This window comes from Haliaeetus albicilla, chromosome 3, assembly GCF_947461875.1.
Source record: "Haliaeetus albicilla chromosome 3, bHalAlb1.1, whole genome shotgun sequence".
Taxonomy (NCBI): domain Eukaryota; kingdom Metazoa; phylum Chordata; class Aves; order Accipitriformes; family Accipitridae; genus Haliaeetus; species Haliaeetus albicilla.
Window position 1 is genome coordinate 15,353,278 of NC_091485.1, and position 26,051 is coordinate 15,379,328.

The 26,051-nt window shown below is 38.6% G+C and overlaps 1 protein-coding gene across 2 annotated transcripts in view; it reads right to left on the reverse strand.

The window, feature by feature from the left end:
* DOK6 (docking protein 6) overlaps positions 1–26,051 on the reverse strand; it is a 264,826-nt gene that overhangs the window by 155,009 nt on the left and 83,766 nt on the right. For both annotated transcript variants that reach the window (XM_069778881.1, XM_069778882.1), the window contains exon 2: positions 10,854–10,961. In XM_069778881.1, the coding sequence (XP_069634982.1) occupies positions 10,854–10,961 (108 nt within the window). The remainder of the gene's footprint in view (positions 1–10,853; positions 10,962–26,051) is intronic.

The window sequence follows — 26,051 nt, forward strand, 5'->3', positions numbered from 1 at the left end:
GATGCAGCACAGGGATATATCAAGAGCTTGTAGCAACTTTAAGACACATACTTCATAGTTCACAGAGAAGTCTAGGTTGGAAGGGACCATGGAGATCATCTGGTCCAACCTTGAAAGCAGGGCCTTAGATTAGGTTACAGGGGGCTCTGCCAAGCTAGGTCTTCAGGATTTCCAGTGAGGAAATACTGACCTCTCTGGTCAGCCTGCTCTGACTTTTAGTGGTTCCCATGGCTAATTATTTTTTTTCTCTTTATACCCAGCTAATTTACCCTGAAGCAACCTCTGCCCATTGCCTCTTGTCCTTTCTGTGCGCATCCTTAAGACAGCACCTCCGTTTCTCACCTCAGCCACCTCATCAAAACTGGAAGGCTGTGATTAGATGTCCCCCGGGCCTTCTCTCATCACTAGTGCAAACCCAGCTCCTTCAACCTTTCCTCATACGTCAGGTTCTCCAACCTCTAATTTCCTTACTGGCCCACTGCTGGACCCTCTCAGTTTTTTCAGTGTCTCTCTTGAATAGAGCAGCCAGGGGACCAGAACTGGACACAATATTCCAGGTATGGCTTAACAAGCACTCAGTAGGGAGAAGCCTTCCTCGTTGAGAGTCCTCAGTCCGCTGCCCATACTCCTGCTGAGGCAGTCCAGGACGTGGTTTGCCTGCCTTGCTGCCAGGGCACACGGCTGGCTCAGGCTCACCGCACTGCCCAGCAGGACCCTCGGGGCCTTTTCAGCGGAGCTGAAAAGTCTCGTTTGCTGTTTTGGCTATTAGGTCTCAGGTGCAGGACTTCATGTTTAGTTTTGTAGAGGTCACGGAGCCTCCATCTCTGAAGACATTCAAAACCCAGCTGGACATGGCCATGAGCAACGTGATCTGTCTGATGCTGTTTTGAGCAGGAGATTGAACTAGATGGACTCCAGAGGCCCCTTCCAACCTGAATTGTTCTATGTGTCAATGAAATTTTGGAAGTTTTACATTATAAAATTCTTTCTTTTTTTTTTTTTTCCCCTCCCTCCTGTTGAAATGTTTAAAAGTTCCTCTCCCATCTGATAATATTTTTTACAGTAAAGAGTTCAGTCTTCCAGCTTGTTTTAAAACTTAATAGAATGGGAATACAGGCTCCTATTTAAAGAGCTGATTTTTAAGAGTGTCCCTTTTGCTGCAAAACTGTGCACACACTCAAGTACTACTACGAATTTGCTGTAGTAAGTGTACACGGATCTTCATGTAAGAACAACCACTAACATGTCTGGGAGTTGCTTTGTGTTACTAGTAGAGACTAAGAGAGTATCTTATTATCTTTACTTTTCCCATCATTTATTCCCTCCTTGATACTTAGATTCAGCCGCTGATGCCACTGCTAAGGAATTCAAAGCCATCCATTGGCACCACTTCTTCACCTACCCTGTGAATTGACACTTCTAATTAATACTCTGTGCCTTCAAGGTTTACAAGGATGAGTAGAGACCTACAGAGGGAGAGATGTGTAGTGTCATTTAAGCATTTTAGGTCCATGCTTGTAGGAGCCCAAAGTCTTGTCAGCATGCTCATAGATTTCCTCACTCCATTGTTAAGGAACAAAGATGATATTACCTTAATACAATCTTTGTTGAAAGAGATTTTGTTTTATTAGTTTGCATGCTGCCCCTTGATGTGCTCAGACTCTATTAACAGCTTTACTACCAGCACAGCTCCAACTATTCCTGCAATTTGCTTTTGGTGCATAGAATGCTTGCTTTGAACAATTACGTTGTTCAGATACTTCCATATTTTAAGAAGGATCTGATAATTACTGCAAATCTTATTGTTTGGTGTACAGAACTGAATAATTTTACTAATGGTTATTCATTTAAATAGGGTTCATTTTAATCTTGTCAGCTGAGTAATAGCTGCCCATGAAGGCAATGTCCTTTGTAACCTTCCCAAGCCAACTAGATGGTTTTGCTAGAAGACAAAATATTACTTGAAAGTGCTGTAAACAAATATTTGAAGAGAATTACATGTCAAAATGGGGAAAACCAAGGATTTTCAGGAAAATTTAGTTCTCTCTGGTTTGGAAGACTCAGCAAAACAGGGGTGTAAAAACCACACAAAGTACATTTGGGCACCTCTTTCAACCTCAAAGAGCAAAGACTTACAAAAAGTAACTCTTAAATTCTCAATTCTTTGCAGATAAAACTTTGCAAATTATTTTTCAAAACTAATGTACTTAAACACGCACACACACATTCACTGGGCTCCTAAGAAAATACTACATTGAGACCACTATTTTGAAATTTTCTGAAAGTTCTGGGCAATAAAATATGAACACACTTTTAAAGAACAAATGATAAGGGGAGAAGAGGAAAAGGACAAAATGGTCTAACTTTGGGACTGTTCTCAAAGTAAAAATCCAGTATCTGTGAATGTGACCAGATCTTCATAAGGTACTCGTATTTAGCTTTCATCTAATATGAATTTTTGAGTGAATTTAACCAGATGAGAAAACAAATACTTAATAAGGAAGTTTAGATCAACTAACAAACAGTGGAAGCAGAATGGTCAACATAGCAAAACCAGACAGATTTGAATCTGAGATTTTAAAAAACAGAAAGCATAAACATTATACCAAAACAAACAAAAAAAAAAGCAAGGAAGGGGAATTAAAATAATATTCAGATTTGCATGCAAATCAAGCATTATAATATATCTTATCACAAAAAGTGCAAGAACTCAAGCCTAACAATTACATTTTGATAGATGTTTATCCAACTTCCTTTTGCGAATGCCTTTGCATCAGAGAAGCAATGCAATATCAAGAATCAACAATAGTAGCATCTCAGAATATAGAGGTCCATAAGGAGACTTACATAACTTCTGATTTGTAGTGAACATGAGCAACACAAGAGGCTGAAATACTCCAAATAAAGCAGAACTCTTGGACTAAACTAGAATAAATAGTAGGCTAGTTCACATTTCTTTAGCAATATGAATCTTTATTTAGGCAACCTGGCAGTGGCCAGAGAACACCGAGGAAAAAAACCCAAACAACCCAAGGTAACTAAGTAGAAACAGAGAGAAGTGCTTATAAGGATTATAATAATGCTACCACATGTAAACATTTTTACTTTTCATTTTAGAGTTGTAGTTACATTTGAGAACAGTATGGGCTAGCACATAGATGACTGTGGCAAAATCTAGTGTTTTTCAAAGTTATCAGGAATTCACTTATCCTGAAATATTTTGAAGTGAATAATGACCTCATGGTTTAAGGCCATCTCAGTTAGAGACTAGCAACTCTGCTGTAGAACAATAAATTTCTTACTGTTCCTGCATACCAAGTTTTTAAACACAAAAAGAACCTGTCCTCTCCTTCCTCTTACAAAACAGGACTATGAACACACCACAGAAACTCTAGGTGTGTACTTGCGCATGCATGTGCACAGGAGATCTTATTGCCAAGAACTGTTCAAGAAACCGCTGTAGCTGATATAAGAACTTGCCATAAATCACTGGGATTGCATTACATAAATCACCATTTTCTGAAACTAGCATTTAGCATTCCACAAGTTTCTTCAGGACAATCAAGCAGTTAAAGAAAAAGTGTAATGTAGCTCCCCTTGTGTGGCCCTGGCCACAGATTTAATTTAGTAGATTACAGTTAGAAGGCTACTGCTATTCTTCTTCTTGATTATTATTTATTTTTGTGGACACATATTATATAACATGTGCTTAAGACCACCTGTTCCATATATATTTTTGACTATCAGAAGTCATTGCTAAAATGTTTTCCAATTTATTTTATTTTGCATTTGCGGATTTATATAAAGCACATCATAATCGAACATAACAGAAAAAACAAGTAACAAAAAAAATCTAAAAATCTTATCCTACTTTAATCTTGCTAACACAAAACTCGAAGACTTAAGAGTTAGCTGTTGTTGACACAATTCTAACACAACAATCTCTCATATGGGGGGGATTAAATCACTAAGTCTTGAACTCTATGTCAGACATCGCGTATTTATTTATTTGAAGGGTCAGCACGCCAGCAGCAACAGATTCAAGCTTCTCTTGCTCCAAGACAGCTACATCTTGTCAGGGACAGACCCAGCTCACAACACCTTCACCTTGTGTGAAGGTTATTTACCTTATTAGTGAAAGAGAAGCATGCATTAATGGAACTGGAGATTTTACAAGGAATGGAAGAATCCACGCCTATTGGTTTCCATTTTGGAGTTTATAGACTACCATTAGTAATTCAGCTGTCATCCTTAAGTTCCCTTTGGGCTCTTGAGTGAATATGTTCTCCCTACTTCCTAGTGACCATTCTGTGTAGCTGGAGTTGAAGTATCTATGATCAAGTTTATGATACAGAGACGTATCTGCAGAAACCTTGCATACCCACAGCACAGCATGCCAGTTTGCTGTACAGAAAACCCCAATGCAAATGTGCTCATTTTGACTCTCTTTCTTGCACATTTCCTTTATAGTCTGTCATTTGGATGCATGGGGTCTTTGGCAAGCTTTTTGCTCCTGATGGGTCAGAATCTGTATTTATAACCAGTCTTAGCTCTTCTGGTTAGTTGCTCTTCAAGCTCTACTTTGATCTTTCTAATTCTGCTTTAACAATTAATTGGCCAACTGTGTAATGCTTTCTGGTTTATTTGGATACACTTCATGTTTTGAAGTTTGATCTCTCATTTCTAGTAACCTTCAGGTTGCTACTTAGCCATGCTGACTTCCTGTAAAGCTCCAGCAAGCCTCTCCTAAATGGGTCACAGGCACTGGTACTGTCTGATCGGTACGCCTCCAAAGCCTGAAAGAATTTCGCTTTTTACATACTTTATACCTGTGTCGTGGTTTAAGCCCAGCCAGCAACTAAGCACCACGCAGCCGCTCACTCACTTCCCCCCCATCCAGTGGGATGGGGGAGAAAATCAGGAAAAGAAGTCAAACTCCTGGGTTGAGATAAGAACGATTTAATAGAACAGAAAAGAAGAAGCTAATAATGATAATGATAACACTAATAAAATGACAACAGTAGTAATAAAAGGATTGAAATGTACAAATGATGCGCAGGGCAATTGCTCACCACCCGCCGACCGACACCCAGCCAGTCCCCGAGCGGTGAATCCCTGCCCCCCACTTCCCAGTTCCTAAACTGGATGGGACGTCCCATGGTATGGAATACACTGTTGGCCAGTTTGGGTCAGGTGCCCTGGCTGGGCATGAGAAGCTGAAAAATCCTTGACTATAGTCTAAACACTACTGAGCAACAACTGAAAACATCAGTGTTATCAACATTCTTCACATACTGAACTTAAAACACAGCACTGTACCAGCTACTAGGAAGACAGTTAACTACATCCCAGCTGAAACCAGGACAACCTGCTTTTACAAAAAGGAGAAAGCTTGCTATTTACGCCCTCTTTTAAGTTGGTAAAGCTGTGGCGTAGGAACAGCCACCAAGAACATACCCAAGCTTGGGATGGGTGCAGAGCTATTGTCACTTTACGCCCTCTTTGGAGGGAGCAATGGGAGCAGACAGCTGTTCTGCACAACCTCTACAAATGAATGTTCAAGGGAAAACAGTACAGCTCAGCTGTAACTTACCCGTGCAAGGGTGTAATGATCTAAATTTACAGTAATGAGGAGTTTTAATTTGATACCAGAAACTGGAATGATCAGATGAAGTCATGTTTAAACTAATGAATGTAATAGTCACTGTTACTGTCAGGAGACACTTGTCTATAAGGACTAATGCCATTACTGTTATTTATAATAAGAAAATTACTAAAAAAACCCCCACCAAAGCAATGCACAACAGCATTAGAGAATTTACAGAATAACAAATAAAACCACATATTGGCTGGATACTGGGGAGGGAGGGAGTCTATCTTGTAAAGAGGCCAGCTTATTTACTCCTTAATAAATATTCATTTAGGGTACGTAAACCAGAAAATCCCTGGTTTTAATTCTCTTAGCTTTGTGCTACCAGTCCTGTTTTTTCTTTTTTTTTTTTAGCCCTTCTGTAATTCATATTGCCCAGTGCCTGGGTTTATTACATAAGTATAGGAGATACATAGCCATCTAGGTAAAGTGCTTTAAATAGAAATTTGATTTGAGCTACATTTCGAGCTCAAACATGGAAGAGTGGAGATCTTGATGAGTTACTTATATCAGGGTACTGTTTGTGATCCTGGATACTGATTTGAATGCAGATAAATCAGAGGTATTAATTTTAGTTATGTTTCCACTTGAGAGAGAATATTTTCTCCTGTAACTCTGCGTAAGAAAGCTAGAAAACCCGCACAGTACAATCTAGTAACACTATGTGCTACTCCTATACCTTCTCCCAAGGTAACCTAGACCGATCAGAAGGTCTGAAAGACCTAAGTTCCTGAAGAATCCCAGTACGTGCAGAGTCCCCCTCTGTACCACCCTCTTTCTTCTACTAGTTATAAAGAGACTGTACAGGTATAAAGATCTCAGGGTTGATGTACATAGTGTTATATGAATATTAGTGTGCAACCAGAGCCTTTCACCCTTTCAAGCATGTTGTCCTTTCATAAGGAGTCAGGCTTGCAACTTATATTTTAATCTTCCTTAAAAACCACCAGGTCTCATTTCTTCAATATTTAATCAAATTTTTCATTGATTCTCAGAGTTCAGAGTTACCCTTCAACTTTGCACACCAGATGCCCTCCTTGTATTTTGCGAGTGAATATGGAAACAGAATTTCAAACCAGGGCTAACAGTTTGCTCTGGATAGCAATAAACATACATTATAAACTACTTCAAAATACAACCAAGCAATAAGCAGCTCAAGGAAAAAAATAAAAGAGAATCAAGACATTTTGATCCAACACCAGCAATCAAATAACTATATTTGCTTCCATAACGACCTGCACTGTTCCCTCAATAGTCACGCTCGATGACTACTCACAATTCACGCACATCTACTTCACCACTATTTCATTTATCAGAATGGAGGCAATTGAGGAGAATAATCATCACGAAATAATAAAATATCCTTTACAAAAAAAAAAAAAAATCAAGCCTGAGGATAAGACTCAGGGTTTCTATTTTCTGATAATATAACTTTGGAAATGATTTCATGACTTTATTTGAAAAATAGGTATAATCCAAGTGAATGGATACAATTCTTATTTCTCTACAGCCAGAAGCCCAGTATCCTTTTAAATAGGAAAGAGTATCCATTTCTTTCTCTTCCCCCTCCCTGCCCCCAAGGAGTGGAATAAGAGGGAAAAAACAGGGATGAAAAAGAACAGCACCCCCCCTTCCATTTGCTTGTGTTAAATGCAAAGGGCCACGCTTCCATCAATACTACAACATGCAGCTGCATTCTGTGCCTATGTTATTTTTTTAGCTTCTCAAGCGATTCTTGTATTTCACATGATTTTTCTACAAAGATGACAGTTGACAAGCAACATATTGTGTTTCTGAGCCCTTTTACACACAAAGTATGCTATAGGCAGTAACATGCTCAAAAAAAATTAAAAAACCCAACAACACAAAGCTCCCCCCAAAGCCCCACACTTTCATGCTTCTGCCCTGTTGCTAATCCACACAAACTTCATAGATGAGCGATCTCCTCAGGATTTCAGCCATCACTACAGCTATTGTACTGGGTCTGGCTGAGATGGAGTTAATTCTCCCCATAGCAGCCCTCACAGTGCTGTGCTCTGTGTTGGTAGCTAGAAAGGTGTTGATAACACACCAGTGTTTTGGCTACTGCTGAGCAGTGCTGGCACAGCATCAAGGCTGTCTCTCCAACACCCATCCCCATCACCAGCACGCTGGGGGTGGGCAAGATCTTGGGAGGGGACATAGCCAGGACAGCCAGCCCAAACTGTCCAAAGGGATATTCCATACTGTATGACATCTGCTCAGCGATGAAAGTGAAGAGAAAGGAGGAGGAAGGGGGTTATTTATTATTATGACATTTGTCTTCCAGGGCAACCACTACACGTACTGAAACCCTGCTTCCCAGGAAGTGGCTGGACATTGCCTGCTGATGGGAAGTAGAGAATAAATCTTTTGTTTTCCTTTGTTTCCACGCAGAGCCTTTGCTTTTGCTTTATTGAACTGCTTTTATCCTGACCCACAAGTTTTTTCCATCTTATTTTCTCCTTCCCCCGTCCTGCTGAGGAGGGGAGTGACAGAACAGCTTGGTGGGCACCTGGTGTCCAGCCAAGGTCAACCCACAACAGTCTTTTTTGTTGCCCAATGTGGCGTATGAGGAATTCGAGATAAGGGTAGTAACTGGGAGAGGTAACGGGCAAAACATGGACTGAACTCACCTAAAGAGAAAAGAGTGGAATGATGGTGGGGAATTTCATTTGTAATTGTGAAAGGGACAAAAGGTGGACTGTGTGTAAATTGTCCACTTTCATTCGGTGTTGTGATGATGTTATTTTGATTTTGGTGTGGAGAATTCTTTTTCTGTTGATGTGAGTGAAGTTTGTGTGATGAGTGTGGATTTTAATGATAATTTTTAAATATGTGATTCACAGAAGTGAGAGGTGGAATGTATTGGGTTTGCATGGCAAGGCTTTGGTAGCAAGGGGGCTACAGGGGTGGCTTCTGTGAGAAGCTGCTAGAAGCTTCCCCTATGTCCGACAGAGCCAATGCCAGCTGGCTCCAAGACGGACCCACCGCCGGCCAAGGCCGAGCCCATCAGCAACGGGGGTATTGCCTCTGGGAGAACAGATTTAAGAAAGGGGGAAAAACCTGCTGCGGCAACTGTAGCTGGAGCGAGGAGTGAGAATATGTAAGAGAAACAGCCCTGCAGACCCCCAGGTCAGTGAAGAAGGAGGGGGAGTTGGTGCTCCAGGCACCGGAGCAGAGATTCCCCTGCAGCCCATGGGGAAGCCCATGGTGAGGCAGGCTGTCCCCCTGCAGCCCAGGGAGGTACACGGTGGAGCAGATCTCCACCTGCAGCCCGGGGAGGACCCCACGCCAGAGCAGGGGGATGCCTGAAGGAGGCTGTGACCCCGTGGGACGCCCGCACTGGAGCAGGGTCCTGGCAGGACCTCCGGATCTGTGGAGAGAGGAGCCCACGCTGGAGCAGGTTTTCTGGCAGGACTTGTGACCCCATGGGGGACCCACGCGGGAGCAGTCTGTGCCTGGAGGACTGCAGCCCGTGGAAGGGACCCACGCTGGAGCAGTGCATGAAGAACTGCAGCCCATAAGAAGGACTCACATTGGAGAAGTTTGTGAAGGACTCTCCCATGGGAGGGACTCCACGGTGGAGCAGGGGACAAGTGAGGAGTCCTCCTCCCCCTGAGGAGGAAGGAGCGGCAGAGACAACGTGTGGGGAGCTGACCCCAACCCCCAACCCCCGTCCCTCTGCGCTGCTGAGGGGAGGAGGGAGAGAAAATCGGGAGTGAAGCTGCGCCCAGGAACCGGGGGGTGGGGGGAAGGTGTTTTAAAAGTTGGTTTTATTTCTTATTATCCTTGTTTTGATTTGATTGGTAGTAAATTAAACTGATTTCCCCAGTCGAGTCTGTTTTGCCCGTGACAGTAACTGTGAGTGATCTCTCCCTGTCCTTATCTCGACCCACAAGGCTTTTGTTCTATTTTCTCTCCCCTGTCCAGCTGAGGAGGGGGAGTGATAGAGCAGTTTTGGTGTGCACCTGGCATCTAGCCAGGGTCAACCCACCACAGCTATCAGCCCAAACCATCCAATTAAACCTTTTAAAGACCCATCATTAAGTTACGTTTTGAAAGTACATTTTTTTTGACATTTATGTTGAAGAGAAGAATCACTTTTGCTCGATGTGGGCCTCCTATGCATGGGAGTAAACATTGCCACTGTAGTCCATCACTGAAAGTGCCAATAGTCTAGTACACATCAGTCCTAACCCTGGATACCAATATAAGATCAGAATTTTGGATTTTTGGCAATATGAAATTACTGGGGCTTTTTTCCTTAGAAAACATTCACAGGATAATTGCATGCTATTTATTACACATACATTTTTCATTTAAAGATACCAAGAGGTTACTGGAACTTAAAGGCTAATTTGTAGTTTTAGGATAAAAAGCATTAGACCTGCCTTCAAGAGATCTAGACTTACAACCACACTCTTTCACTGCTTGCCATCTGACCTTGGTTAAGTCGTCTTTGTGTTTCAACTTGCCAGTTTTAACATAATGTCTAACATTGATATGACATAAAGCTAAAGGTGACTGGGTAGAAGACAATAGTACAAGCACAGAGCCCTGCCCTATTTTAAGATTATCTATCTAACTTGAAGACTACTGAGTGACTTGGGGAGCTGATAACAGTAACTTACAAGACAGAAAGAAAAACCCGTGCTTGAATATCTTGTCTTCCATCACAGAAATTATAGTGACAGAGAAAGCAGGGAGAATTTCATTCAATGAATCCTCAATTTTTGCCCTTAAAAATCCCTGCTGGTGGCAGAGCTTATAAATCTTGAAGAGTTCTGGGAAAAATATTACATGTTCAACCAGTGTCACCATTACAATCAAGGCATTTAGCATTTTCAGAACTTGTTCCATACTTAGTTAATAACTAATGGCTAAACATTTCATTAAGCAGACAATTTTACGCATTTCCAAAATACTAATGTTTAAAGAAAAAACTTCAGTCTGTCACTTCACATACATTGGGGGTTTTGTGCTCATCTGGAAAAAACAGTGTGGTATCTCACCTGCATCCCTGAGATTTACAGACGTTTTACTGTGCTTTTAATGTCAGGATTAGGTTTTCAACCCGATTCTCACTGTCTTGTTTGCAAACTAGACAAACCAAGAACACACTCTTCCCAATGAAGAATGGTAAACATGCAATGCTTCAGTTCATGAGAAAGGCATGACTTACCTTGTGAAAGTTCCTGAAATATGCTGCTTTCTCATCTGGAAATTTTTCTAGCCTTCTGGGTCCTTTACTGGAAGCCTTCTTGAAAACCAACCAACAACGCCTGAAAATCTGCAAACAAAATCAATGGATTACATTAGCTTTTCTTTAAAGGTGGGCAGTATCACAAATGTATTCAGTTACATAACTGACTTAGGAAGAAATTTTAAAATGATAATATTTTATTTTGAAAGTCTGGAAAATTCTGACAACATCCATTATTTCTACAAAAGTAATACCAATTTGTCAATTTATACATATTGTCAGTCCTTTGTACACTTTTTTGCTTCAATTTCTTTCACGCGTGCCAAATTTGAAAATTCCTGAGATGCAAGTAAATCCATGGACTTTGAAAATGAAAAGCATTATAAGGCTGTCATTAGAGAAAGTACTTTCAGAAATCACTCCACGCATTACTAGCTTTCACATTTACACTCTATTTCTATGAGGGTATTGATACCATTGAGAAACATTCATTGCAGCTTTTAACACAACACCGTATCTGGCAGTTAGTATAAGCTTGTATGCAGAGAAAAGAAAACACAAGGTTGAACTAAGCACCAGTGTGACAATTACTGGACAACAACATCTAGTTCTCTCACTTAGTTCAATGACAAACTCTCTACGGAAAAAATAAGGGCAACCAAGTTGGTGAGGGGCCTGGAGCACAAGTCTTATGAGGAGCGGCTGAGGGAACTGGGGTTGTTTATCCTGGAGAAAAGGAGGCTGAGGGGAGACCTTATCGCTCTCTACAACTGCCTGAAAGGAGGTTGTAGTGAGGTGGGTGCTGGTCTCTTCTGTCAGAGATATAGGAAATGGCCTCGAGTTGCAGTGGGGGAGGTTTAGATTGGATATTGGGAAAAATTTCTTTACTGAAAGGATTGTCAGGTATTGGAACAGGCTGCCCAGGGAAGTGGTTGAGTCACCATCCCTGGAGGTGTTCAAAAAGTGTGTAGACAAGGCACTTCAGAATGTGGTTTAGCGGTTTAGTGGGCATGGTTGATGGTTGGACTCGATGATTTTAAAGGTCTTTTCCAACCTAAACAATTCTATGATTCTATGCAGATTATTAAAGTTTGAAAACTAGTGGTGAAAAATAAAATCCTCCAGAAAGCACAAAACAGTATTATCCTCTCATTTTAATGAGAAACACACTAGATTTTGCTTAAAATGCATTTTTAAGCAACGAGCGTACTTTATTAGATGATTTACCAAGCATTCTGATGGTATTGCCATAATCAGAAGTTTAAAATCAGGAATGAATTATCAAATAAGAATACATCTGCAGTTCAAAGAGAAGCTGATTAAGGATAATCCTCTAGACTGTATTATGCAAGTAAGGGATTAGGTATTAATCTAGTTTTATAATCTATGAAAATAGTTTACTTCATTCTCTTCTTCAGTACTTGCACAGCTCTATAAACAATACCATACAGACTTTTATGTTATTATTTCAAGGATATACTGAAAACCAAAAAAACCCCAGTACTAGTTAATGGTTCCACTGGCCATATGTGGAAAACAGCCTTATTTCTTCAGAAATTCTACAAAATTTAATGACACAACACAAGAAGTACAATAGTATTTAATTTGGATCAAACACATCTCCCATTACAAAAAAAAAAAAAAATTAAAAAAATCAAGGAAATATGAGAAGAGAGAGCTAAAAGAAGTTTTCCCCTCAGTGTGATGCTGGTCTAAACTAAGTATAAGCAGCAAATATAGTGTCATTAAAATAATTAAGCTTAATTAATCACATTCTAATGTAATAAAACTGACACTATCCTGTTGCCATTATCTCAGATTAATGTTATCAGTCAGAATAAGTGTTTTCTACCTACTAGTGGACAACAGTATCTGTATGTTTAATTATGAAGACTTCTGGAAGAAAACATAGCATTTAATGAAATCTCTGCAAGTATACTTCTTCCAACGCATACAAGTTTTAGGCTTTTTCTACCAAGGTTGTAAAGTGGCAACTGTACAACTGTACTTCCTATCTCAGAAATTACTTCACCTAACCTGAGGGAAAGCAAAGACAATATCATATTTCCTGAAAAAAATGGCATTAGACTGTGAGACATCATAAACCATCTTTATTATATAATACTTTCTTCAAATAACATCTTGGCAGTGTTGCAACTTACTTTACCAAAGCTACAGCACTACTCCCACAGTTATCTCTTGATTAACCCATATTAACTCTTCACAACTTTATGGTGTGAAAAGCTCCACACACAGGTAGAGGATATTCATACTGTTTTGTTCTTACTAAAAGCAATACTACCAGCTGTCCAAAGGGGACAAATTTATTCATTTAATAAAAGTGTCGCTTTTAATAGTACTCCTGGCTCTTCTGGGACCTGGCTTTTATTTTAGTCTATGTGTGTTTTCAGCTAATCTCTCTTCCTCTGAGGAAAGTCTTTTCCTAAGAAGTTCTTTATCAAGGTAAAAACCATTGCCTTCATTTCAAATCTTTTATTGATTTCCTTATTTTTGTTATCTGTCCTTAATGGTTTACAGTCCTCAAAGACTTCTTTTTAGAAAAACAGAACAACCTACAGGCCCCATCATCAGTGACGGTGAGTTTTAGCACAGTCATGGAATCTACATTTTACAGATGACCTGAATTTTGGACAGCTGGTGATAAGGTAACAGAAGTTTTGTGTTAATTGAGTGAGAAGTTTTTGAAGGTTGGGGCGGTTTTTTGGTATTTTTTTCTGCTCTGGTTTTTTTTTTTTTTTTTTTTTTTTTATAAATATATATGGCACAGTCCTATTTCATTATAATGCAAAGTATCCGTTCCATCCAGGACATCAGAAGTATCCCTAATAAATGGAAAACTACACATGCGAAGTCAACAAGGCAGATTTCTGCAAGGATGAGAACATTTTCCAGATAGAAGGTCATCTAATGCGTACTCCAAAGCAACTCCTTCAGTGACAAGTGAGCAGGGTCTCTCAAATGGCAACTTCAGTCTTTTTTTCACTGCATATCAATCTGGGACAGCGTGGAAGTGAGTTTGAGGGTTTGCAGCTAAACTGACAAAATTCAAGACGGAGGCTTTGACCCCCTTATTAGTGAGCACTTCAAAGTATCCATTGATACTGAGAGAGCTAAATGCTAGTTATCTTTAACGATGCTCCTTATTAGGCCTTTTCCCACATTTCAGCATTGGGAGAAATTAAAAGGCTTCAGTACATAGACTGCAGGAATGAACAGCCCTTGCTTTTAAGGAACAGCGAATAGCAAGAGGAGGGAACTGTAAGTTTTACCTTTAGACTGTTACTGCTGCAATTTATTGGCATCTGTTTTTTCCAGACCTTTAGGGAGAGGAGAGATCTGAAGAATGGAGTGGCTTGAAGAGGAATCTTGATATGGTATGTACATACAGCAAGGTACATCCTTGCATTTGGATTTTTTTTTTTTTAACTTATGTTTAAAGCTGGTATAAACATACACAGTTCCACTGCATTTCAGCAGCATTCTACCTTGTTACACCAACGGTTTGTATCTCAGTGTTTGAAAAAGCATTAGCATATGAATTTACCTATAAATATGAATAAATAGGTGCAGATGTGAGCACACAGCACACAAACATTTGCCTTTCATAAGGCACCTCATTGTTATACAGAAGCCTACTCAATTATTCACGAACTGTGAGATACTCTTTTATCCCTGGCCTACTTTAGGATGCCATTGGCTGTAATCAAAACTTCTGAAAGAATTCTAAAGTCCTCAGATAATTGGGGTAGCCATTGTGAAAGAAATCAGCATCAGCCCTTTAACAACAATGAGAACCACTCACAGTGTTGTCTCCATAATATTTAGTATTTCCTGTGAGATTTAAGTGTCTGTTTTTCACACATACATAGCTGAGGAAATGCCAAATATTTGATCATTTAATCAGTTTTACAGCATTCTTGGATGAGCACTCACTACTCAGCAAATATGATTTAAAAATTTTGTATCAAGGGCAAACAACACAAAGTCTAATCCTACGCCATTGCTTTTTTCTGGAGAAATTCAGAAAGATAGCATTAAGTACTTGCTATGTTTAGGTTTCCTTTCATTAAACTATCAATTAGAAGGACCAAAACTTGTTCAGTACAAACCTGAGAAGGATTCTGTTGAAATTACCTGCTGAGTCGATGGCATAGCAGAACCTCTTTAAACAACATCATTCCTCTCTCAGTTTTACAAGATGGGCAAAGCAGAAAAAAATATATTGCTCTAGATCCCACTACCTGTGCCACTATGTATCAGTAAGCAAGGGCAGTAACTCAGCACACTTGCGGTCTGCTGAGAACTGATTTGGCTGCCCTTTGCAATATCATATGGGAATGACTGTCATTACAACGTACAAGCTTGCAGGGGAGAGTAGCCTCTGTTCCTAAGGATGGACTCTGAGTAGCCTCATCTCATTAGTGAGAGAAAACGATTCCAGACCTGGAACAATATAACCTTATCAGCCCCAAGTGATTTCTGAAATCTTTCCAGTCAGAAATTCGACTTCCAGTGCTGCTCCATTTCTATTAATCTTTAGAGATCCCTTTTTTATATTTTACTTGAAACACTGCAATAGATCAATTAATGATGAAAAACTCTGCATAATCTTCTTTTCTTACGTTTTCTTCTGCTTATTTCACCTCTCAGCTCACCTTTCCAGCATGTTAATATTTTTTAATATTCTTGACTATGCAAAAGTTTGGCCTCTGAATGGATCAGCGTTCTTCATGCTCATATCGTACCTTTCTGTTTTCTTGTTGCCATGGTTGTTCATAATAAATCCATTAAAAGACATGTTACAGGAAATCTATTGCCTAAATTAGTTTTTTAGAAAGAAGAAAAACGTTTTCCTTTTCCTAAAATAATTTTAAATACTTGGGTTTACAGTGGGAATCTTACAAATGATTTTCCATTTTCCAGAGATTTCTAAAGCCTTTTCCTAATCACTGACAATAGATGCTTTTGAGATTAACATTTCTTTTTATCCACAGCTGTAGCTAATAAAGCTTTGCCAGTCATCACTAGTATTTAGAGAAGGGATTTTTATTGACAAGTCTCTACACATTATTCCAGAAATTCCACAGTCAAAAAAAACAGAAACAAAAAACCCCTCATCCATCTTTTTCTTTTTTTTTAATAATGCCAAAAAAGACAGTCACAACACTATAAGCTTTTTTTTCCAAACCACTTAAGATGCTCTGAAATCTCCCTACCCCTATCCAAAAGATAGTACAAATGGCAATCACTTTCTTGCGTATATTGGGAAACCATCTAATTTTCTGCCACTAGCTGTAGAAACACTTGTCTCTTGAGAGAAGCAGCAGTGAGTCAGCTCCTAGTTACTAAAAGAAACCATCACTGACCAGGATGGGCACCGAAGCATCACTCATGGGGCTTTTTGCTAGCACAACCCATCAAATGGTTCTCCCAGGAATACATCTACATAATAATATTCAGTCTTGCATTCACATCTTGTTATCTGCAGGAAAGGCTAGTTGATTTCTCCTCCCTGACTTTCCATGTGCAGTGTTAGACAAGACAACATCTGCAGTATATGCATTAAAAACACTAAACCATGAATATGTTCATATTTACTTCACTAGTTATCTCCATTAAAAATGGATATTGGTTTCTATGGGGTATGTGAGAGAAATGCAGTATGCTGTGAGCTACAAAACATCTTGACTCACAAATTAAAAAATGTAGGATTTGTAGTAAGAAAAATAAAAATAGTTGTCAAAGTAAAGTTATATTTAACCATTGTTTTGACACCCACCACTTTTTGATTTGTCTGTGCATATTTTGGTAAAGGGAGAAGAGACAAGGGGTGACACCTTACCACTTCAGTGGAACTACGCTTGTCACACATTCAAGTAACATTTAAGAGAAACTGAAAAGCAGTTATTATCTGTAAAAAGGCCGAAGAGGAAAATGGGAAGACAAAACCATTCATACCTCAGCTAAAGAGCAAGTTACAGGATATAAGCTATTGCTGAGTAAAGTCAATAGAAAAACAAACAAACAAAACAAAACACCTCATTCTTGCAATCCACCTACTTGAGTTACCAACACTTTCCATTAAAAAGACAAAAGCAAGTACTGCTGTAACAAGGCATGCCATCCCTCCCGCACTTCTGGGCATCTTTGAAGTCAAGGTGCCCTAGAAACAGTGTTTTCCCTGTCTTCACAGCAGTGATTTTGCTGCCTGGGTTTTTGAAATACAGTTAGCACTGCACTAAGTGGGTGCATTTTGGGTGGCAAATTTGGATCTCTATGAAGGAGCAAGAGAGGAAGCACAGTACCGAGCTCCCGAATTAGCGCAGAGGATGCAGAGGCAGGGAATTGAGGCCAGCTCCTGCTCCTTTACCACACCACTGGGAACTCGCACATCTCCCAGCAGCAAAGCAGAAGATCCTCCACAGTGATCTGGCACCTCCCCCCCCCCAAACAGGAGGAGAGGCAAAAATAATCCATGGCCCCGCTCAGATGCGTGAGGTTATTTGCTTCTGTCAGCAGCTCCAGGATGTGGGGCCAAGACTTTACCACAAGATATACAATAAGCCTTGGGAGGTTTTCTTTTTTTTTTTTTTTATTGTTTCTAACTCTCCACCTGCTCTTGCCTATTTCAACATATTTTCTTCAAACTTTCCTGAAGTATCTACCACAAAGCAACTGTAATAAAAGCAAAGCTGTTTAAACTGTAAAGCCAGGATTAAAAAACTCACAACTATATCCCTGAAAGATCACTAATAATGCCTTTAATAAAAAATGCTGTCTGAAGGTGTGTTATGAAGGATATCCAACAGGGAAACATTCCTCATATACGATAACCTTGCACGTACCCTTGAGCTTCATTTTATCATCCTAATTAGGAAGCAAGGTTAAACCTCTAGTTTATAAACTTGCAGCATGACGTTCTGCAACATTATAGAAAAAGATTAGGCCTTAGATCATTTTAGTGTCATAGTTCAAATCCTAAAATTTCCGATAGCATTTTTTTTATTATTATTATTTTCCAGATTGCAGATCTGCTGGCATTTAAAGTTAGGAATAGAAGAAATATAGAAACATCTGCTACCAAATGTTTCATCTCAGATTAGATCAATCCTTGTGGGCTTGATTGCAGTCAGTGAGAATTAGGATGGTTAGAGAGAGATGATTAGGGACGATTCACCCAGTTATAGTATACATACGTCATCTTTCTACTGCCATAACATACCATTATAGATTCATATAGATGTTTATAATATACTGTAATTTATGGTGTTATAGTCACAGGCTATACATGCAATCCATAAAAAGATTTATTTTATTATTAGAGAGTTCTGTGAAATCAAAGCACACCATAGTAATTTTCCAACTATTCCTATACTAACTAAACTACTGTGTGTATAAACACTTTAGCTATGGAATCTGGAGTCTTTTTTTTCTGTGTTTAAAAAAACAGCAGAGGATATATATCTGAAAAGATTTGCACGTTGCAGTTCTGTGAAAAGTGTTATACAATTTTATCAAACCTTAAGCACCCACAGCTTAAAAACTCACCACCGTTACTTTGCTTTGAACTGCCAGCAGGGCAATTCAAGGACAGAAGGACAGCCTACACAAATAATGCACTCAGTCTTCATAGCAGTCCACAGATCAGCAGAATTTATCACTTACATCTGAATTGATCTTACGGTTACTTAAAAAAAATCAGTTCCAGTAGCCATTTTTTGGCTTTCTGCATTTCTGACTCAGTTTTGGCAAGACTAACTTCAGTGATTCTTTTGGAGGAAAACCAATACTGCTTGCTTCATGTCTGGCCTCAGAGTAAATGACAAAAAAACCTCAACACAAACCACAACAAAAATTTGGTTACAACAGTTTCAGCAGGCATCCAGCAGGAAAATCCCAGAACTTGCAATATTTTTAAAGAAATCATTACGCCCAAGAAATCTCAAGCATTTCACTGAGCTTAAGCTGAATGTGTAGGAGCTACCTATGAACAATTATGTAGCCAGAATTTGTACCCAAGTTTGTATCTCTTCCCACAGGTACTTTTCTAAATGTAATCAGAAAAAAATACCAACACAGAAAGTTATGGTTTCATTATACTTTAACATTAAATTTGAGTAACTTCTCAAACTGAACTGGAGTAACTAGCTTACTTAAATAATCTGAAACTTTTTTGATGGAAATACCAATTTTTTCCCCACTTTTTACAACATTTGATTAGTTGCAAACAAACATAGTCCACTTGAATATGACAAACCACAAACAATGGTTTGACATTCTGCAATGGAAAGCCATATTTACAGAAGAAAAGTTGTAACTCCTTTCATCAGTTTTTTATCATATAGCTATGTATTGAAATAATGGAAATACCACTGCAGTAAAGCTCCTTAACTCTTGATTCCTCCATAGATGAGCTTATTAAGCTGAAATGCAGTATCTTTTACACATACATAGTAGACAGTCATCACTTTGTTCTTGAAAAACTTAAAGGCATTTAGCATACAAGGGAACTTAATGCTGAGAAACAGCCAAGTTAGTTATTGAGATAGATTTTGTATTTGCATCTTTATAAAACCCAATTCAGACCTTTACACATAATCTGAAAGAACACACTTATATTGAAAGATGGTATCTATCTGCTCAGATCCTTAGTATTTTGTTAGGAAGGCAGGGATTTCTGAAAGTATGTGTTACAAAATCAAACCCATGCAACAGAATACCTTAAAATGAAGCAGAGCTTCCGAGCAGAAGAGTAATCGCCAACATCTGGTCTATATATACTACTGATGGACAAAAACTCAAATCATTTTTACAGCTCCAATTTAGAGGGTTACAAGCTCAAATTCAGCTTCAGAATCCAAAATTATCCCTTAGGTTTATTTCAGCTACCACATCTATCCTTACGTTTCTCTACATTATCACACAGAAACCTGTCTTAGCAGAGGTATCACGGTCCTCAAGATGCTGTTGTTTTGACTGATAAAATAAGTTGAAACAGTGTGCTTTGCATGGGATTTAATACAGCTGAGCACAGCACTAAGTCTAAAGCACTTTCCACAAAGAACAAGTATGTGAGCTGAATATAAGTGCCACTGTATATTTATGTAGGTGTATAATTTCTAACAGCAATTGATCCTCAAAGTAGAATAGAAAAGTTAGAGTCTTTTATTCCTGGATGCATTTTTCATTTCAGCATATATCTAGAAAATCTTGCAAATCCAGCCATAGTGATATATATGGGTGAAAGCTAACTGTAATCTATAGGTGCCACTATTAAATGCCTGGTCACAGTCCCAGGCATGCATGCATGCATGAAGTGTATGCAACTTGTTTAAATACAGTGAGAATAAACAATATATGAATGCCAACGTAGAAGAAAATCCCTTCAAACATACTCTGATACACCGTACTACAGAACAGAGCACAGATTCTAAAAATGGCATTTGACATACCATTCAATAAACCTCTGAAGTATCAGGTTGTATGAATCAATCATGTTTGTTTCCTACAAATCAAATGTATCCTTTTTTATGAAGTTAGATATTCTGCTTTGACTCTCCTATAAGTATTATGACGTCTGCTAGATTTTATGGAGAAATTCATCTTACATAGAAAAGGTGTTTTGCAAAACGAAGCCTGCAGTAGCATTCAAGCAGGACCCTACAAATAGTAATGATCAAGAGGATGTCTAATATCAGTGCTGGTTTTCTGACATTTGATCACCTGCATTACTGTAACCTATAGGTTAAATCTCCTCCTGCCACAGAACCATAGTTTTAACGGATGCTAGCGTGCCCTCAAAGACTTTCTCTTACTTTTAACATAACTGAAGGGGAGGAAGATGAATTAACAGCTCATGGTAACTGGAAATAGTTAAAAGCTCAGAGGTAGCAAGAATCCTCTGCAGCAGGAGTAAAAAGGATACTAAAATTGAGTACTGCAGTGAAATCTTCTGCAATATTCATACACAGAACTACCTGGAATTTTTAAAGTAAAAAAACAAAACAAAAATCAAACCAAACATCCCCCAAAAAACAACCATCATTTGCTCTGGGTCTTAAGAGTTTAAGAGGAACATGTATGCAGACAGAAAGATAAATATTTCAAATACTTCATTCATTTGTATTAGTGATTTGCTTTCTGCTACTCTTGTGCTACTTATTTTACAATATTTCCTGAAAATCTCTGCTTAAAGACGTTACCAGTCTGCTATTACAATGCAGCAATATTGCACCGAATAAACATGTAATCCAAAGCAAGAAAAGGATGAGAAAACAAACACTTCTACACACCACTAAGAGGATTTGGAAGAAAAAGCTATAGCCCTTAGCTCTTGTAACTACCAACATCAGTTCTGTTCGGCTTTTGTTGCAACAGCAAATTTTTAAAAGATAAAGACAGCTTTTACTCAAAGAAAACTAGCATGAAAGAGCTTCCCTAAGAACTCAAATGCAGCTGGTGTGTTACATTCCCAGCCAGGATGTTCTGTGGGGAAATGTGCCACTACAGGGGATTAGAAATCGTGTTGTTACAACCCCAGGGAAATAATACAGAGGAAAAGCAGATAGTTTCCAAACCCAGACTTCGTAAGTCCAAAAGACCACTCTGAATTCCTTGCTCTGTACCTGTGGCAGGTCTCAAAAAAATCTGCTCTGGAAGCGTTTTAGAGATTCACCCAGAGTTTATCAGGTAAATCCACAGAAGCCATGACAGTGCTTTAGTATGCTTTGGCTCAGACCCAAACTGGTAACACTCAATGCACCATAGATCAAACACAAATTTCTTTGTTAAGGGAAAGATGGTCATCCCACCAAGTTAATAATATTATCTCAGAGGAAAAAAAAAAACAAAACCAACTCCCCCCCATCACTTCCACTGATTATCACCAGCTTTCCAGAGCTTGTAGGAGATAAGACTGTCCTTTTATACCATTTCCCATGGGCAGAAGAAAAATATTAGTCTGCCTAACCGATGCTATTTATTTTGATATTCTCATCACCTGCATATAGCAAAAAACATCTTGATTTTCTATGCTCTGGGGATCACCTGAGGGCAGGAGTGGGTAGAAGAGGAAAAAAAAAAAATATTGTAGCATTTCTGGTCAAAGCAAACAGAAAACCTGTGATACCCTATCCAGAGTACAAATATCTTGCATATTGGTTCAGTATTAGCTAACACAAGTCCCTTTTCACACTAGCAGTATTAAAAGTGTAAACGGGTCAATAGCAGAAAATTGTGTTGCTCACTTCCCATGACAGCTGAGATGGTCTCAGCTGCAAGACCTGAAGTTGTAATATGTAGTCTAACATAAAAGAGAAAGGGGGAGAGGGGTGGGGTAAAAATGTTGTGTGCTCCTTAGTATTAATTCTACCAGAGCAAGATTTGGCTTTTGCAGTATTAACTGATTAATCCTCACACTTTAGTTGTGAAGTTTGAGTCAGAGTTTGAGAGCAAGACTTAAAAAGTAGGAGACTTGTTGCAGATACAGATTTTTTATGTAGCAATAGGAATGAGTAAACTCACAAAACCACAAGTCAGCTTTCTTGTTAAGCAATCTTTCCATGCAAAAAGTCAGTAGAAAACTATAGTTACAAAATAAAATATGCAGATTTTATGGAAAATACCCAGTAGGTTTAATAGAAAGATTAGTCTACCTTTATTAATAGCTACTCTGAATAAGAACATACTATGAATCATGAATTAAAAAAAATTTGGCAAATTCTGTATAAATACAGAGACTGTCAGAGAATGGACTAACAACTTCATTGTAATTTTTTGTACTAGAATAGTGAAATAAGTGAAGTATTACGAACAATTCTTAGCTTCTTCAAGATAAGAATTTCTGTATACGGTGCCAGTTGACTGGCTCACCACAGGTACTGCTTTACACATCAAGACTCCACAGAAAGCGTGTCTTCTTGACCTATTTGTTTTGTAATAATGTAATGGGGAAAATTCCCAAATGATTTTCAATACCTCAGAATTAAGATTTCTGATTTGGGGGTGGGGCGGGGTGAAGAGACAAGGGAGGAAAAAAGTTTTCAGTGTAGAATTACATAAATGAACACTTGTAATCCCAGGCATCCTCACTGAATGATTCAGAGTTTGAGAGGTGGTTTTTGCATTTACATCATCTATATACATATATCAGACAATACATACTGACAACAGCAGGTAAACTTCAGTCTCTGGAAGTTAATTAATATATTTTCTGGTCATTCACCAACAGATGCATTGAGATATTTATACCATAAATAGGATTCTAAATTCACAGTTACATTTCCACTATCTCAGAAATTAATCTAAGCAACTCTTTTTATGTGGCCATAAACTCTTGCCAGTGTACGTAAAGGTCTAAGTCCAGCACTGCAGAGCAGTAATTGCTACACATGCTCCCTTTTTGTTTTAAAGCCTGCACTTAAAATGACCCAGCTTGCATATCAACTGAAATAGAGTTAGGTAAGAGCTGGGCATAGATGAATGAGAGGAAATGTGCAAGTCACTGAGCCCTGCCACCTTCAGTTGCAGAAAGCCATGCAAGAGGTGCCTGCTACTTTTTGATATCCTTCTCTACTCGTCACACTATTTATATCCAGGGAGATATTTGAAGTCTGACAGTTTTTCTTGTCCTCATGGTACTGGCTCACTAGGATGGAAATAATTTCCTTTCTGAGGAGTAGCAGGGAGTAAAAATACCGGCCATTTCACATTCATAATTCTTTTCTTGTAGGTGCTCAGTGGCTAATACACAACCATTGTGCTTTGGGGAGCTAACTTTTATTGTGATTTAATTTATGAGCCTTGTCCCAGCAGAAATTTTAATTCTTGCAGCTAATATCTGCATGAACGGATTTTTGCTTTTAACTCCAAATCACTTGTTTTAGTACATTCCTCTATTGGCTTTTGTATTTTTAACATATATTATAATGAATCTATCAGTAGGAAAAGCCATTGAAGTGCAGACATGGTAGTTCAATGCAGCATTCACCAGCGAACTCATGGCATCAGGTCACAGAAAGGCAGCTACTGTGACACTCAGCAGCTGAGGATGCTGTACCATCTTACCTTTTGATGGCAGAGCCTTTTGTTCTATTTCTCTTTAGAAGGATCCAACTCTATTCTTTTCAGACAGCACACAGTGTGTAATTTCTCCTTCGGCTCCTCTACATTTCAAATTACCAAGTCCCTGCTTCCTATTGCTTTCCCTCAGGTCTTCTTAAGTCTGCCCTGCTGGACTTTAAATCATCTTTCAATAATCACCTTAAATGAGTTCAGTCTTGGTTTATGATGGATTTAAGCTCTAAGAATTTATAAATGAGTAAAATATTACATAAATGGAGCTGACTCATAATGGAACATCAGCCATATTTACAGTGAAAATTTTTTACTTTTTCACAGAATCCTACATTTCTCTACTGTTATTTCTGTTATTGCTGCTATTTCTATTGTTGCATATGACAGGAATTCCCTTCTACCATAAACAGTCTCCATTCTTTTATTATTAGCAGCACAGCAATTGAAGAATATTATTAGCATTACTAATTGTCTTACAGGATATGTTCAGGAGATACACTGTGCAATGCCGTAGAGGAGTTGGTTTATTTCCATCCTACATACACAGCTGAAGTCTCCTATTCTTAAACATTAGCAAACTTCATTCTACAACAATACTTGCTTTGGTGTGAAATGTTTTAAAATGTTTTGCAGATCTTTTTGATGCTCCTATCCTTGTTTCTGAAGACTGCAGATAGATCATTAGAATGTAGGTTTTAATGGGACAGACATTGAAGACAGAAGGTATATGGGGGTTTTCATTTTTTCTAAACTTGGTCTTATGGAAAGTAATAGCATAGTTGTTCACTACATGGTTTCCATCTCCTATTTATATTAAGCTTTTCCAGTCATCTTTTGCAGATGAAGGGCTTGCTATTCAGTTACCTGTATCTCAAAAGGGGGTGAGCGCAATATTCCCACTGACCACAGGCAGAAACAAGAATAGAAGAGAGCAATGGTCTATTTCACAAAACTGAGCCAAGTTTGGCTTCAAAATACTGTCATTAAGATGGGTGGTCAAAATTACTCAGAACAGTTCTACGTGAGTATTTTCCCAATTTCTTTTCAGAATTTTCTTTCTTGCTCATTGCTAACAAAAATTCACAACCAAAATACAGTAGAAAATAAGGCAAATAATACTTTTACAAAATATACCTACACCAATCAATACTAGAGCTGATCTTCTGGACAAACTCTTTCTAGAAGCACAGCAGTGTTAATCTTTTTTTATCCTATATCTTCCTTGCAAGAACCATTAGAATTGTCCTGACAGAATTTGCACAAAGTAGTCCACATATTCAGCTTGTCTTTCTGTGCTCTTTAGCATCCAGAAATTGTGAGAAGGCCATGATTTTTTAATCTTAATCTTTAGTTCTAGAAGTCTTCAAACAACCCTCAATTAAAATTGAAGTAATATAAAACCCTTGCACCCAAAGAATTTTGCCTAGGACCAACTAAAGTTTTTTCAGTTTCTTTGGATAATTATTATTTTTTGCCCAGCACAAACTTTGGATTAGACCATGTTTTGGGCTTATTCTTAGAGTCTTAGGGCTCATTTAAAATGGGATTATTTTAAAAGAGAAGTTAAAAGTTCTCTCCCCTTCCCCCCATGTCTACAAATAGAAAAAAAAACAGGACCATGAGCTAATTCAGTAACACAATACAGCACATACTTAATTTCTTTAAGGCCGTGCATGTTATGTCATTCTACTTGTCACCATCCCTTTTAACAACACTATATCACTACTCCAGATGATGGAAGTCACTTAGGCAAGTGGGTGTTTGTTCTAAAAATACACCCACGATTAAATGTCTCTGTGTGTGTGTATACACCTTTACTCAGAAGCTTTACTGATGGGAATGTATACCCTCAAAATGCTGGCATAGAAGATGTCAAAATTTAACTAATTTATAGGCACCTCAAGCGGAAAATTCATTAGCACAGAGGATTTAAACAAAGTATGTGTTATTAAAAAACATAAGCACTTGCAAGCTTTGCTGACTGAAGTTCTTAATTTTTAGGGCAGCACTCTTTCCGATGTTGCCACCAGTGATTAAAATTTCTTAGAACTGTCACAGAGATGGTGCGTGTCTTACAAGGGA